Source organism: Rattus rattus, chromosome 11 (genome assembly GCF_011064425.1).
Source record: "Rattus rattus isolate New Zealand chromosome 11, Rrattus_CSIRO_v1, whole genome shotgun sequence".
In the NCBI taxonomy this organism is placed as follows: domain Eukaryota; kingdom Metazoa; phylum Chordata; class Mammalia; order Rodentia; family Muridae; genus Rattus; species Rattus rattus.
In genome coordinates, this window is record NC_046164.1 from 30,208,117 (window position 1) to 30,224,639 (window position 16,523).

General features: G+C 44.4%; 1 protein-coding gene across 1 annotated transcript in view; it reads left to right on the forward strand.

The window, feature by feature from the left end:
- The window catches only part of Cwh43 (cell wall biogenesis 43 C-terminal homolog), a 44,638-nt gene continuing 28,115 nt past the window's right edge, over nt 1-16,523 (forward strand). Inside the window, exons 1-8 of the mRNA XM_032916391.1 lie at nt 1-197; nt 3,603-3,723; nt 4,706-4,860; nt 6,419-6,620; nt 7,754-7,842; nt 8,948-9,205; nt 12,089-12,214; nt 15,274-15,353. Coding sequence (XP_032772282.1) covers nt 44-197; nt 3,603-3,723; nt 4,706-4,860; nt 6,419-6,620; nt 7,754-7,842; nt 8,948-9,205; nt 12,089-12,214; nt 15,274-15,353 — 1,185 coding nt within the window. The 5' untranslated portion in view covers nt 1-43. The remainder of the gene's footprint in view (nt 198-3,602; nt 3,724-4,705; nt 4,861-6,418; nt 6,621-7,753; nt 7,843-8,947; nt 9,206-12,088; nt 12,215-15,273; nt 15,354-16,523) is intronic.

Consider the following 16,523-nt stretch of genomic DNA (forward strand, 5'->3'; position numbering starts at 1 on the left):
CCTAGGCTACATCTCCTGGTCTCTCTACCACGGACTGGGCCCCATGATCTATTACTTTCCCCTGCAGACACTGGAGCTCACAGGGCTGGAAGTGTTTGGCGTAGCCTTTCTCTCTCCGATCCTCCTTACAGTCCCCCCATTCTGGAAACTCGTCAAGAGAAAGCGGGCACTCACTTTGCTGAGGATCATTACTGTAGGTAAGGCCTCGGTGTTTGGGATTCTTCTGTCAGTCGAAAGCAAAACGGTGTGGGCTGTTCATTGCCTGAGGGACGGCTAACTTTTAAAAGTCACCGGTTTCTTTTCCTTACTATTGCCTCAGAAAAATCTTGGCGGAAGTTGGAAAACCACACGGAGCCAATGCATTTTTTTTTTAATGTCTATGCCTGAGAGGGAAACATTTAAAATTCAGTGGAATAAGGAGGGAAAGGTGCCTTGGAGGACAGGCTAACTATGACAAGACTTAGAAATTCTGAGAAAGAGCGCAATGGTACCACGTAAGAAACGAGAGTTATGTCACAGAAACATCCTAGCAAGTGGACAACTGGCAGGTGAAAACTATTTGAAATGCTGTTTCCCCAGACAATATCAACAAACCAATATTAAAAGACAGCCCCCCCCAAATGCCCCAGAAAATCAGCGGAAGATATATGCAGTCCCAGACAGGGAAATACAGTGAGTTCTTAAAAATACAATAAAATCGGACCATCGACGTGATTCAGTAGGTAAGGTCGTTTGCTCCCAAGTCCGACAAAGGGAATTCTATCCCTGATTCCAATCACTAGAAAGAGAGCCAATTTCCTCAAGTCATCCTTTCACCTTGACGTGAGGTATCCACCTGTGTGAATAGACACGCAGTCACACGCTCACACGTACACATGCGCAGTAAATGAATGTAAAACAAATTAAAAAAAACTCATGGCAATAATGATACACACATATTTATAGCCTCACAAATGGATTGGCAGATGACACAAAAAAAAAAAAAAAAAAAGCATAGCCCTGGATTGGAAGGGTGGGCGACAGCTGGTGGGTGTATAAATCAGCATGAAGCCTATGGAGGTCGGTTTAGCGGCATTTATTCACACTGCAAACCTGACCGAGCAAAGCCTTTCTGTCAGCAACCCCACCCAGAATGTGTCCTACGGATGCACAGACAGATACACGATATGTTGAACACATGAATCACTGTGGGGATATTTATATTGGTAGGACAGAAACAATCCAAGTGCCATCTCTAAGAGATGAGTTAAATAATCAATGCTTATGAAACTTGGAAATGCTATGCAGCTACAGAAAGGAAGTATTTTTAATAGATTTTTAAAAGAGAAAAAAGATGTGAGCTTGAAACTGCTTGGAGCTGTCCCTGAAAGTTGGGATTCTCACCCTCCTGCCCAGCCCCAGTGGGGCTTCTCCGAGCCTTTCTTAGGGGTCTGTTGGTGAGCAGCACTGGACAGATCCATCAGGAAGCTGACCTGTCATGGTTCCAGGGGCAGTGTTTGGAGTCCCTAGGAAAGCAGGGCAGCCCTTTGCTCTCCCTGTCCTTGAAGGAGACAGAGCATGGTGCAGCGAGTTCTGAGATCCCCCACGAAGGTGTTGAGCTTCTGTTTTTAGAACCAGGGTTCAGAAGGAATCATGGGAGAGATGGCTGGAAATGTCCCTTTGCAAAGATAGTGTCCATCAGAAGTGTCAGCTGCAGGTGACAGAAGTGAAGCCGTTTGCCTGACACTGACTGCAGTGACAGCTCGGTTGGAGCAGAGGCAGGCTTAGGGTTTCTGTGTGAGTCATGTGGCCTTGGCTTGGCGACTTGGTTTCTTATCATAGTCCAAACTGGCTTCTTCTTTTTTTTTTTTTTTTTTTTTGAGCTGGGGACTGAACCCAGGGCCTTGCGCTTGCTGAGGCAGCGCTCTACCACTGAGCTAAATCCCCAACCCCCAAACTGGCTTCTATGGCAGGGTTTTCTCTATGACATCATGCGTGGCACGGTAAGTCTGGGTATAGCCTTTGTATAGCCTTTCTTAATGTGAAGTCAAAGTACCTAACAAAAGCAGCCTAAGGGATGGAAGGGTTGTTTTGGCTCTCAGGGTGGGGATTCAACCCGTCTGGATAGGAAGGCGAGATACCTGGTCACACGAGTCTTTCCAACACAATCAATCCGCCCTAGAAATCCCCTTGAAGGCACACTCTGGAGTTTGTCTCTTAGGTGGCGGTACATCCTGACGTTGACAACCAGTATTGCCCATCGTGGCAGCTAGTTAGGACACTCCCTGAGTTGCTTCCTGAAAACCAGCTCTGTGAGTGGAAGACCTATAGCAATAGGTAGGCAGGGGGCTGGAGACATGGCTCAGCAGTGAAGAGCCACTGGCTGCTCTTCCAGAGGACCCAAGTTCAATTCCCAGCACCCACAAGGCAGCCCACAACTGTCTGTAACTCCAAATCCAGAGGATCTGGCGCCCTCGCACAGACATGCGCTCAGAACACCAATGCACATAAGATTTAGAAAATCTTAAAAAAGAAAAGAAAAGAAAAGAAATGAAATTGGGTAGGTAGGGAAGTCACTTAGAGTTGAGGATGGAGGATGAAGAGGCCATCTCTGCCAATGATGACCCTGGTGATTGCTGGGCTCAGATGGTGCTCTACAGAGGATGCACTGGGCCATGACTTGCTTTGAGGCCCCCACCCCTGTATTCACCCCCTGACTGTTCTATACACTCTCACTTTTGACATCTCAGATATCTAAATTAATCACCATGCAACGAACTGTGCAATTAATTTACACGCATTGGCCTGGATTATTTTTTTGACCATAAATATTTTGACTCATTTGGATGGCTAAAAAAACCAGACAATACCAAGTGCTGACAAGGTATGGAACAACTGAATTTTCACGTATTGTTAATGGAAAAGCAAGCAGTGTAAAATGGTGTGTGGCTGCTCTGGGAAACTGTTCGGCAGAGCCTTGGATAGTGAGCAGAGCTCTAAACCTTGTCATGTAGTCTAGCATATGTTTGCACAGAAATTGTGTACAATGTTCAAGGCAGCGATATTTGTGAAAGTAGAGACATAGAAGCAAGCAAGTGCCTATCAGCTGATAAATGGGTAAATAAAAAACAGTTTATTTATACAATGGAATATTATTTAGTCATAGAAGAGTGAAGGACTAATCTAGACTACAATATGGGTATACCCTGAAAGAATTATTCTGAGGGCAAGAAGTCAACCACTAAGGGTAAGATTCAACTTAATGTTAAATCCCCCAGATAGGAAAGCTCCATGGAGACAGAAAGGTTGGCAATTGCTAGGGTCGGGGTGGGAGAAAAGAGAGGGGAACTTTTTGGTGGTGGAGAGAATGTTCTAAAGTTAGTGGTGACAGTTTACAACTTTGAATGTGCTCCAAACCTATTAAGTTGTAAACGCTCACGCTGTGAACCTTATGTGAGGAGACTCCTACCTGAATGAACACAGATTAAAGATATGCACAGGTACGTGTGAATTCTATCTTCTTCGGGGTAAAGGCTGCACCAGACACAGTGTTTGTCAAATGCAGTCTGTCAGGTGTCAGGGCACACTTGCCAGCTCACCTCTCCTCCTCTCCCTGTTTGTAGGCAGCGTAGCCTCCTTTGAGGCTCCGAATGCCAAACTTCGACTGATAGTCCTTGCCCTCGGTGTGTCTTCTTCCCTGATCGTGCAGACTGTGACCTGGTGGTCAGGAAGTGGACTGCAAAGGTACGGCTCAAGTCTTCTGTACTACAGACAAACTGGTGTGACCAGTTCCCTGGAGGGAGTTCTGGCCATTAGCTTCAGGACAGTTTCCCCATTCACGGGGCTTTGTAAAAGTTCCCCCTTCCTTTTCAAAAGAGCAAAGGTTCAAACACTTGCCACCAATCTCATTTGCTCTCGGTACTAGGGACTGAACCCAGGCGTTGCATGTATTCAGTATTCTCCCTGCTGTATTGCTATGCTTCCAGCCCCAATAAATCTTAAAAAAGATTTAATAAAGTATAAACACTTTAAAATTTAGATTTATTTACTTAAAAATATTTAATGTGTGTGTGTGTGTGTGTGTGTGTGTGTGTGTGTACAGTGTAGATGTGTGTGTGGAGCTCAAGGACAGCATCCAGTAGTGGTTTCTTTTCCTTAAAGCTTTAAAAAAAAAAAAAAGGTTTATTTTATGTATTTGAGTACACTGTGGCTATCTTCAGACACACCAGAAGAGGGCATCAGATCCCATTACAGATGGTTGTGAGCCACCATGTGGTTGCTGGGAATTGAACTCAGGACCTCTGGAAGAGCAGTAGGTGCTCTTGACCACTGAGCCATCTCTCCAGACCCATGGATCCTCTTCTTTTACCATGTGGATCCCAGGGAATCAAACTCAGGTAGCTAGGTTTGGTAGCAACTGCCATCTTGCTGGTCCCATGGCAACACAAATTGTACCTGGGAAGAATGAAAAGTGAGTGTGATCAGGGTGCATTGTATGAAATTCCCAAATAATTAATAAAAATAATTTGCTGGGAAAATTATTATAAGCTGCCTAGACTTATGCATAGGTTTGTACTGGACTGGAGAAAGGCTAAGTCAGGGACATACATCACTGACGATCACTGGCAACAGGACTGTAGATCCACGCTCTGTGAAATGAATTCACGGTGGATAGAGCACACTGAATCCACGCTTACAGTCTTTCACAAACGACTTTCACTTCCAGGTACCTCAAAATCTGGGGATTCATTCTGGGACACATTCTTCTTCTTGTCCTCCGAATATGGTACACATCGTTAAACCCAATCTGGAGCTATCAGATGTCCAACAGAGTCATTCTGTCACTGAGTGCCATAGCTGTGTTCGACCGAATTAGCACAGGTAAGGATAGACTCAGTTTGTTCGGGGAGCTTCTCTCTGGTGGCTTCTGTCTCTTTCCTGAGCAATAATAGCACATTTGAGAAAGAACTTTCCTCTGTGGTGGCGCTGGGAATCGAACGAGGACCGCAAGCGTGCAGGGAGAGCACTGCCGACTATCGTAAGCCCCCAGCCCCAAGACAAGTGGTAAAATTAGCTTTCCTGCAATATAACCTCATTTCAGCTTTCCCTCCTGATGAACAGTAAGAGACACAGACAATGGGCTGTTATGGAGACAGAAGGCTCGGGCACCTTCCCAGTACACACATGACTGGCGGAAAGTGAAGGGGAAACCATGGCTGGGCATGTCCATGCTTCCATGGTGGACACAACCAGATCCTGTACTTCAGCTTGGGTTGTCTCTGTCCTCTTCCCACTTCTCAGCACAGGATTTGAGTCTGCATTCTCAGCATCCGTCTGCCCTGCGCCCTGAGCTCCAAACCCAGACCCTCTGGGTGTGTGAATACAGTGGTGTGAACACAGCGGTCAGTGTTCTTCGCCTTCCTGTTTGAAGATGTGTTGGGTTCTAGGGGCTGGAGACCCTTGTCACAGCCAACTGTATCTTACTCAATGAATACAGCTCAGATGGCCCCTCCTCTCTGCACTCTCAGCTTGATCCTCCGATCCTCGACCCCCTCTCTGTCCTCACTACCCACTCCTGTCCCTTCCCTTCCCCTTAGCTTTCAGTCATCTCCTTTCGCTGGTCCCGCTCTTGTCATAATAATTTTCTTTTTCCAAGTAAAACTCGGGCTGCCCATCCCACAGTCAGGCCCCAGGGCTCCCTTCGGTTCGTAGAAGACTTCATGGAATTGCAGTAGGTTCTTATGTGGGTACAAAGAAATTCTCCGGCCAACATTTCCTCCCAGGGCCTCAACTTAGTGTGTGAAATTGTGCCTTTGATGAGAGTCTCTAGTTAAACAGTGCTCAGGATCAGGCCAGCAGGACACCATCAATGTCAGCCTCACTTTCTTAGCCGTGTGATTTTGGACCAGTTAGTTGGTCTCTGTGGGTGTGGATTCTAACCTGTAAACTGGGATTAGAAACAGAGCAGACTTTGGAAGGCAGTAAAGGTGAATGGAGTCGTGTTAAGGGGTAGGGACTCACACATCTTAGGCTCACCGACACGCGGTTAGGATCCTGGGTACCCGGAGTGTTCCGTGAGATCCTCTTCTTCCATGAGAAAGCAGGTTTTTGTGTGAGGATGTGGCACTCAAGTTGGATAACGCTTGTTCTCTCGAGACCACGCCCTCTTTCCTGCCCGTCTTTCTCTCACTCTGTTAGCTTCATAAGAAGTCGATAACTTTCTGCAGGTTTACTTGTCAGGTTTACCTGCTTTAGACCACCACCCCAGGGCTAGCCAGAAAAGATCCCTCCATCAAATACCTCAGGCGCTCAGCTTCTCACGGCGCAATATCCCCTTTCCTAAAACAGGCTTCTTGAAGGCTCAGTCCATTTCTCACAACCGGGAGCCTTTCATCCTTCTCTCTTTCTTTCCCCTTTATGTTTGTTTTTTAAATTCTAGATGGTGACTCCAGAAACCCTGAGGGGAAGAAGCCCGATGAGGCCGCCACGCGCAGGACCTCTCTATCCAGTTGGCTGTTGCCAGGTGCCGCCTTCGGGAGCCTCGTGTTCCTCACGCACTGGATCTTTGGAGAGGTCTCCATTGTTTCCAGATGGGCAGTGAGCGGTCATCCCCACCCAGGGCCTGATCCTAATCCTTTTGGGTGAGTTTTGCTCTGTTACCTAAGAGGAGGATTCAGAAGGGTGGAGGGGAAGGCCTGACACCAGCTGGTCATTCCTTTCAGCCCCTCTGGTGCTGGTACTGGGTGGTCATTAGACCGATTACAGTATCACTAGACTCTTTCCTGTGCTCTCCTCTGCAGATGGCAGAAGGGTATTGTTTTCCTCATAAACTTAAGAGGATTAGTGGATAATAACCCAGGTGACAGTCCTAAAACAGTGCCTGGTCTGTCGTAAGAGCTGTTTGAGATTAGATTTCAGTTACCTAAGCAATGCTTTGTTTTAGCTCTCATTGCTATTGGATTTCCACTGCAGTTTAATTTTATAGATAGTGTGTGTTTTGCCTCCATGTCTGTCTGTGCACTGTGTATTTGCCTGATGCTCGTGTAGGCCAGAAGAGGGTGTCTGATCCCTTGGAACTGCAGTCCTATCTGTTCGTGAGCCACCATGTGGATGCTGGGAACCAAACCCAGGTCCTCTGCAAGAGCAACAAGTGCTGTTCACTGCTGAGCCATCTCTCCAGCCCATTTTAAATTCTCCTCCTGTTAAGTCTTTGAAAATTATAAAATAATGGAATAGCTTGTGGTAGCTAAAAATAAACCAGACTGTCAATAATTTTAGCAATGTAGACATTAGAGAAAAGCAGTACTGAGATAGAACGGAGACAGAGGAAGAGGAAAACGCCACAACAAACTCTGCCAAGGACTTTTCCTTTGGGCTTTGGCAGAGTCGTTTGAAGTGTCAGGGGGCTGCAACGAGCTATAACTTAAGAGTTGCCGCGTCTGCATCGACCGAGAAAGTCTATAGGAGCCATTTGTTAGATGTTTGGCTACTCAAACGTTCTGTTTTGCTTTATTATGTTTTGCTTTATTATGTTTATTATGTTATGTTTTGGCACTGATGCTGACTCCAGAGTCTCCTGCATGCTAGGCAAGTGCCCTTCCTCTGAGCGATGCCAATAGCCCTCCTTGTGTGTTCAGTGGACAAGGGCTCTCATTACCTCAACAGTTTCATATCCACGGTGGGATGCGAATGAACGTAGCTAGGGATAGTAGATCTATTTCTGATTATGCTTGCTTGATCATTTATTTTGCTTTTTGTTTTCACTTATTTGCAGAGGCGCGGTTCTGCTGGGCTTCGCAAGTGGACTGATGCTATCGGGCTCATCATGGCTTCGTGACGCTGGGTTAGCCTGGTGGATGACAGGTATGTGGAACTGACCTGCAAATACATTGTTATTGCCCCAAACAGTGAGGTGTCTGCTATAGATATCTTGAGGAATGCTAACGAAATGTATATACTATTGCTGGGCTGGCGGCAGCAGAACATGACTTAAATCCTAGTACTTGGGCGACAAAGGCAGGTGAATCTCTATGAGATGGAGGCTAGCCTGGTCTACATAGTGAGTTCTAGGACAGAAAAGGCTACACAGAGAAACCCTGTCTCAAAAAAAAACCTATATACACACATACATATGTGCATAATATTCTATATCAATATGGATATATTAAAGCTGATTTCACAGGAATTGGAGGAATGCTACATGACTTCAGTGTTGGCTCAACCTTGGTTAAGTCGTTGCCTGTCATGAACCAGGGAGAAGGCATAGTCCTGACCCAGCAGGCTCTGGGAAAGCAGTGGACAGAGTGTAGACTTGTAGCAGCGAATGTCTCTGGAGTCTTAATGGTGTCCTCTCTTGGGTCTGTGTGGTTGAAGAACCAATGTGTATATTGCTGGACAGCACACAAATGGGCAACAGTTACTTAGAAAGTGCCTTAGCGGAAAAGCTCTAGAAACCACACAGCCCCCATGTTTCCTACTTTCTTGCATCTGGATGGTTGTACTTAATGAACACATTTCTTTTTTCCTTTTTTTTTTTCCTTTTTCTTTTTTTCGGAGCTGGGGACCGAACCCAGGGCCTTGCGCTTCCTAGGCAAGCGCTCTACCGCTGAGCTAAATCCCCAACCCCATGAACACATTTCTAATTTTTCAAATAACTTCAGTGTCTATTACCTCGAAGACTGTAAGGCTAGCTACTGCGATGCCCATTCCTACCCCTTCCCAAAGAACGAGCATTGGCCTGAGGTTTGCTGGACGGTTCGACTTTTAGGAGGGCCAGCGCCAGGCTGTGACCCCGAGGAGACTGCCTTAAGTTGCTGCACCTTGCCTTGCTGGGGAGCTGAGATTGAACCAGTGGCCTGCTTAGGTCCTTTCGGGTTCTCACCTGCTATGAACTGGCCATGCCAGGCGCTTTGCCCTTCTCTTGCCTGACACATCCTCTCCCATTTTTGGCTTTGTTTCTTACAAACAGGAGCAGCTTCGGCCATGGGTCTCCTTTATCTGCGCACGTGGGCAGCCGCTGTTTCTGGATGCGCACTGGCAGTCTTCACAGGGTCCATGTGGCCTCAAGTACTTGGACATCTTATGAACTCAGGGACAAACCCTGGAGGAGCCATGACCACTGGCATGAGCCTTTATGTTCTACAAGTGTTTTTCTGTGCCTGGTGCACAGCTTTTAAGTTTGTTCCCGGAGGTGTCTACGCTAGAGAAAGGTCTGATGTGCTTTTGGGTGAGTACACGCTTACAAATCTCAATAAGGAAACAGACACAAGTTCTCTAACACTAGCCAGGACTCAGCGTCTTCTATGATGGCTGGAAAGAAGTACAAGGACCAGGACAGTCCATGTGCGTGGTAAGATAGACTCTAGGTAAAGAAAACCCAGGAGGATGTCAACATCGGAATGTTGCTCCAATTAAGTGCACTTCTACAATATTTATTACTCAGCTGCAGAGGCAGGGGGATCTCTGTGAGTTCTAGTCTGGCTCAGTTTATATGTCGAGTTCCAGCTTGGTTAGGGCTACATAGGAAGCCTGTGCCTCAAATAAACAAGCAAATAAAATGAACTAGTTGAGAAAAAAATGTCTAAATCATAGTAGAGCTTGTGTTAGAAACTCACCAAAATTCAATGTTCATAAGCTTAGATCACATTAATTAATGTTATTTAATTATAATTAATCATAATTAATATGCTAAGTGATTAATTATTAATTGAGTCTTATTTTAGTGTTTTATTTTCATTTATTTTTATATAAATACATTTATTATATTTAATTAATTTATATATAATTACATATTTACTATATAGTAAATATAGTTTATTATATTATTTAATTATATAAATGTTATAATAATCAATATGTTAAAAGTTATTTTTCTGAAAAAATGGAGATACTGATTTATAGCAGGTGTATAGAAAACCAACACTGTCAATATCTCCCTCTCTTTCTTCTTTTTGGGACAGAGTTTTACTTTGTAGCCTAGGCTGGCCTGGAGTTCACTCTGTTGATCAAGCTACCCTTGAACTTATGCAAATTCTTCTGCTTTGGCCTCCAAAGTGCTGGGCTTATAGATGTGAACCATTAGCACTGCCTAGCTCTTTAATATCCAAGGAAAGCAGGGCAAGTCCTTCCACAGTGGAACCTTAGAAAGTGGGGAGGCATCCATACTGACAGGGATTCGGGTCTGGCTTGCCCAGGCTTCCGGTTTTATACTTGTCCATTTATTCTCACAATATCATTCACTGAGCACGCACTGTGCTCCTGACACAGTGTCAGGTGCTGGAGATGAAAAGCACCGTGTTCCTCCCTACCCGGAACTTTGCTGGGATGGGGGACGGGACCATACAAAGGTAAAACAGTAAACAAATCCTTAGGGCATTTCCAGGGCATGGGTACCTGATTGGAGAGGTGTGGCTTCCACGAACACTCCACCACAGTTCTCCCAGTCACTACAGTTCTCATTAACCAACCTAGACATCTGCCAGGGCAGGTTGCTCTGGAAGACTTACTGTTAAGAGAAACAGGATCCTTGAGAAAAGGCCTTGGAGAATTCCCTATTTCCAGCCTCGACTGGAGCTCTCGCCTCCTTAGAAAAACTCACAGCCATGACCTCAATTCCTCCCAGATCCTTCTGCACCTCCCAACCCACCCAACTTCACATTATTTCTCTTTATTAAAACACAAACACATGCACACACACACACACATGCATGCACACACACACACATGCATGCACATACACAGACACACACACAGACACACACACACACACACACACAGACACAGACACAGACACAGACACACACACACACACACACAGACACACACACACACACACACACACACACACACACACACACACACACAACATAAAATGTCATGGGGTCTGATGTGTGTTGGGATGTGACCTACCCCGAGTGTGGCTGATATACCCAGTGCCACTGTTGAGGAAAATTGATTTCTCCCTCTCCCAGTAGATCTCAGTTAGAATTAGCTTCTTGGTAAGGGGTAGAACTTTATGCCCAATTTCCTGCATTTTCTTGGCAGGTGCCTGGCTTTGCAAACCTTGTAATTCTTATGGTTTCTTTCAGGTGGGTCTACTCTGTCAGGCTCTGCTCTCTCTGGCGTTCTGCATTTTTCTTACTCCAGCTTGCTCAGGGCGCTGCCGGGTGGAGGACGGGAGTAAGTAAGAGCTGTGTTGTGCCTACCTTTGTTTCTTTGGAGCTCTGTGAATGATGACCTTTGCTAGTTCATTCTCCCTACTCATAGGGCTGGAAACCATGCTTGATCTCAGCTTCATGCGAACGAGAACCTTCTTTAGTGAGAGTGGCGTGGTAACAGGGTGACAATATTGAGTAGGTTTCTACAAAATATCTTTACTCATTCTTTGAGAATTTCACACAATACATGTTGATTGTATTCTTTCCCCTTCTCCAAGTCCTCCAAGATCATCCCCCACCTCTCTACCGACCCAACTCCACATTTTTCTCTTTATGAAAACAAACATAATAATAAAAAAGACCAACAGAAAGTGCTCACAAAGGCACAGAGTCTGATTTATGTTAGCCAACCACTCGTAAGCCTGTGGCCTGCCTTGGGGTGTGGTTGACAATCCCAGTGTCATTCCACTGAGAAAAACTGATTTACCCTCTCCCAACAGACATCAGTGGCAAATGACTTCTTGGTTAGTGGAGGGACTTTGTGCCCACTTCCCTGTCTCTGTGCTGGCATTTCACCTAACTTGAGCCTGTGCAGGTCTTGTGCCTGCTGTCACCGTCTCTGTATTGAGTCTGGGGAGGGCTGTTTCCTTACAGTCATCCTGTTCCAATATTTCTGTCCCCTCTTTTGGTTGGTTACTCCATCCCCACCGCTATAGACCAATGGGCATGCCTTGTAGCTGAATAGCAGCTACATTTCTCTACCTTATCCTCTGCAGAAGCACTAAGTGCCCTTAGCCCCTGGGTCTTTCCAGCCCCAATCTCCCCATTTTTTAAAAGAATTAATTTTTAGGATACTGAGCATTGAACGTAGGACCTCATGCATGCTAAGGAAATGCCCTGCCACACAGAGCTATGCCCCATCCTTCTATTCTCTCTCTCATCTCTTTTAACAGGGATCATAATGGTAATTATTGGATTGAGCATGCTGTTTGGACCTAAGAAAAACCTTGACTTTCTTCTTCAAACAAAAAACAGCTCTAAAATGCTTTTAAGAAGCACTGAAACATACATGAAACTTAGTAAGTATAGTTTTATTTGCTTTTAAGAAAGTTTGGTATATACTTTCTTCCTTCCTTCTTCCTTCCTTCTTCCTTCCTTCTTCCTTCCTTCCTTCCTTCCTTCCTTCCTCCTTCCTTCCTCCTTCCTCCTTCCTTTTCCTTTCTTCCTTCCTCCTTCCTTCTCCTTTCCTCCTTCCTTCTTCCTTCCTTTTCTTCCCTTCTTCCTTCCTCCTTCCCTCTTCCTCCTTCCTTCCTCTCTCTTTCTTCCTTCCTCCTTCCTTCTTCCTTCCTCCTTCTTCCTTCCTTCCTTCCTTCCTCCTTCCTTCTTCCTTCCTCCTTCTTCCTTCCTTTCTTCCTTCCTTCCTCCTTCCTTCTTCCTTCCTCCTTCCTTCCTTCCTTCTTCCCTCCTTCCTTCCTCTTTCCTTCTTCCTTCCTTCCTCCTCCTTCCTTCCTCCTTTCTTCCTTCCTTCTTCCTTCCTTTCTTCCTTCCTCCTTTATTCCTCCCTTTCTCCTTCCTTCCTTCCTCCCTCCCTCCCTCCCTCCCTCCCTCCCTCCCTTCCTTCCTTCCTTCCTTCCTTTCTCCCAGCTCCTCCCACCCCCTTTTCTTCCTTTGCTACACAGGATCTCTATGTAACCTTGGCTGTGCTAAAACTTACTGTGTAGCCCAGGCTGGCCATGAACTCACAGAGCTCCTTCTACCTCTGACTCCCCAGTGCTGGGATTAAAGGTGTGTGCCACAGTGCCTGGCTCATGTTGTATATATTTTCCATCATGGAATCTAAGAGCACCACAAAGTCGTATTTTCCTGCTGGTTGTCTTTGTTGTTCTCTTGCCTTTTTTCTGGTTTGTTGAGACTCATTTAAGCAAATCCCCAATTCTGTGGCATTTCAACCCTAAATATCCCGTATGGTTTTATTTCATTTCTAACATAGACAGTTTAGCAGGCAGAATTTCCAAGATGCTTTCTTTGGGCAGTCGAGACCATGCATTCCATTCTTATTCTCTGGAGGATTAAACATTAACATTAGTATGTTGATAAGCGATGGACTCACACGTGACATTAAATCGTCTCTGACTCATTTTAAATGAACTGGATTACACACAAATGTTTAGTGAATGTGTGCAGTGTGCCGATTATGTAGGATACAAGGACATGTGAATACTGGTTTCTACCGTTAAAAGTTTGAAACATGGGCTGGAGAGATGGCTCAGTGGTTAAGAGCACTCACTGCTCTTCCAGAGGTCCTGAGTTCAAGTCCCAGCAACCACATGGTGGCTCACAACCATCTGTAATGAGATCCGATGCCCTCTTCTGGTGTGTCTGAAGACGGTTACGATTTACTTACAATAAATAAATAAATAAATCTTTAAAAAAAGTTTGAAACTTTACCAAAGGATACAAAGTATTATTGTAAACAGAGATAGGCAGCAATTGAAGCTATATAGGTCTTCAAAATATTTCTAAATATGTCTCATCATAGCGTGGGGAGATTGCATTTAAAATGGGATTTTTCTCGGTGTGTTGGTGACCGCTGCTTCACGGTGACATATCTGCAGATGGAGTTTGTCCTCACCCTGCTCGGGAGTCTGTGGACTTTTCCACTCCAAAGATTCCCGAGGTGCTTAGATCTGGGAAATCCTTGCCATTATTTTTCTTGTTCTCTTTCCCTCCGTCCTTTTTCATGTCAACTACTTGGATCCCACCTTCTTCTGTTCTTTGTGTTTTTAAGTGCTTTCATTTTTCCTGCCTCTGTTTTTTTTAATTGAAAAATGTATTTACTTATTTATTCAATGAGAGGGCGGGACATGTGTATGGAGGTCAGAGGACAACTTAAGAGGGTCTGTTCTCTCCTTCAACATGTGGGTCTTGGGGACGGAACTCAGGTCTTCAGGCTTGGCAGCTCAGCCTTTACCTGCTGAGCCATCTTGCTGGCCCTGACCTCTGTGCTGCCTTTTGTCTTAATCCTCCTGTAAGCTTTGTCTAACGTGGTCTAAATCTTGCCTATTGACCTTTTCTCACTCATTAAATTACATATTTTTATTTCTATTTTAAAATTTTATTTTAGTGTGTGTGTGTGTGTGTGTGTGTGTGTGTGTGTGTGTGTGTCCACCAGCATGCATGTCTGTGTACCACACGCATGCCCGGTGCCCATGGAGGTCAGAAAAGGCTGTCGGATCCTCTGGAACCAGGCTGATAGACAGTTGTAAGCTGCCACAAGCTGTGAATTAAACTTGGGTCCGGTGCTCTTGACTGAGACATCTTTCTTCTTTTATATTTTCATCTTTAAAAGTCTGGTTTATGTCTTTACAAACTTCCACGATTATTTTGTCTTTGTTGTTGTTGTTGTTGCTGCTGTTGTTTTTTAATTTACTGAAAAAATTCTTTGGCAAATTTGCAAATAAAAATCTAAAATATATGAGGTGGTAAGTTACAGATGAAATGTCATGATTATTTTGTCTTTAGTCTTACATTATCCAGCCATTCTTTGGCATGCAATCTCTCCCCCACCCCCTCTTCCTCCCCCTCTTCTCCTCCTTCTCTTCCTCCTCCTCCCCCCTCCTCCTCTTCCTTCTTTTAAAAAGATTTATTTGTTATGTCTATATGAGTACACTGTCGCTGTCTTCAGACACACAGAAGAGGGCATCGGATCCCATTACAGATGGTTGTGAGCCACCATGTGGTTGCTGGGATTTGAACTCGGGACCTCTGGAAGAGCAGTCAGTGTTATAACTGCTGAGCCATCCCTCCAGCCCACTGTCTTCTTTGTAAACACACTCACCTTATGTTCTAATTCTTAACTTTTGGACATCTAAGGCTTTTATGTGCTTGGTTCATAAGGACATCTTTTCCTGCTCTTTTGGCCTACAGAAATATTTTTCTTGTGTGTTCTATAATTTATTTTTATTTTATGTTACTGCTCTTGGAATGCTCTCAGGGAATAGTCTTTAAAGGCCTGGTTTGAAAGTGTGGGTTATGTGTATATGTCCTGCACAGACTCCTCGGTCAATAGATATAATTTTGAAAAGGTTATTTAAAATCTTTAGTTTCTTTCTAATGATTCTTTCCTCTTTTTGTTTAGTTTTGTGGCTGCTTGTGGGTGTGGGGTTACTGGGACTAGGACTGCGGCACAGAACCTACGAGAGAAAATTAGGCCACGGGGTAAGTAATTAACATTTTGAAATGAAGTTTTATTCTCTATCTATCTATCTATCTATCTATCTATCTATCTGATTTATACATGATCTTAAACTTTTATTTGACAATGTTTTGACACCTGGCCTCTTTTATATGTTTTTTCTTTTCCCTTTCTGCTAAATATTTTTGCTTAGCACATAAAAGTTTCACCATGAAATTTGCATGCACATCTTGTGCATATTCGCTCTGATAATTTTTGTCCCCCTGTCTTTTCCATGAATAACTTTTTCTCCCCACAGTCCTCCCTTCTACTTTTATAGTATATATGTATTTATTTCAATTATAAATATGAGGGAAAATATGTGATATTTTGTAAATGAGCTATTATTAATATAAATGTAAACAAATTAATCATGACTGTATTTCTTTACTTTATGTTTGTCCCCAATAAGTACACAGATAAACCAATATTTACTTAAATCTCCACATCAATAGCTGAGCAATTAAATGATTGACCATTGCTTTCTAATCTGGCTATGTCCCAACCCCATCCCATAATGCTTGCATATTAGTGTTGAGCTGGCCTTTTGGATCCCTTCTTCATGGCTCCAATTCCTCCGTCCTGCCAGCTGACCCGAATCACCCTCTTTCCCTCTTTCCCCCTCTTCTTCTCTCCCCCTCACTCTCTCCCTCCTTCTCCCTCCCTCTCTCTCCCTCTCTCCTTTCTCTGGTTGGCAGATGTCCCGCCTTATTCTCTATTCTACTCAGTCATTGGGTGACTGCATTTATTGACAAGGCAGAGAATAAATGGTAAGGAGTGTTTACACAAACGTGAGACAGGAGGGTCTTGGTCTAAGCATTGCAATGCTGTGTCCAGGCTGGAAGAAGATGTAAGAAATCAGCAGTTGAATAGCGCAAGGGTAAAGTTTGCACAGCCCACAAACACATCATACTACAATATTTATTTTTCTGAGTCCAGCTTGTTTCACTTAACATGATGGTCTCTAGTTGTATCCTTTTTCAGGCAAGTGACACGATTTCACTCTTTTTGGTTCAGGAAAACTCCATTGTGTACATTTTCTTTATTGATGGGCATCTTGGTTGGTTCTAAGTATTGGCTATTGTGACTACTACAGCAATCAATGTGGACGTGCAAACATCTCTGTGCTGTACTAACTTAGACCCCATTAGGCA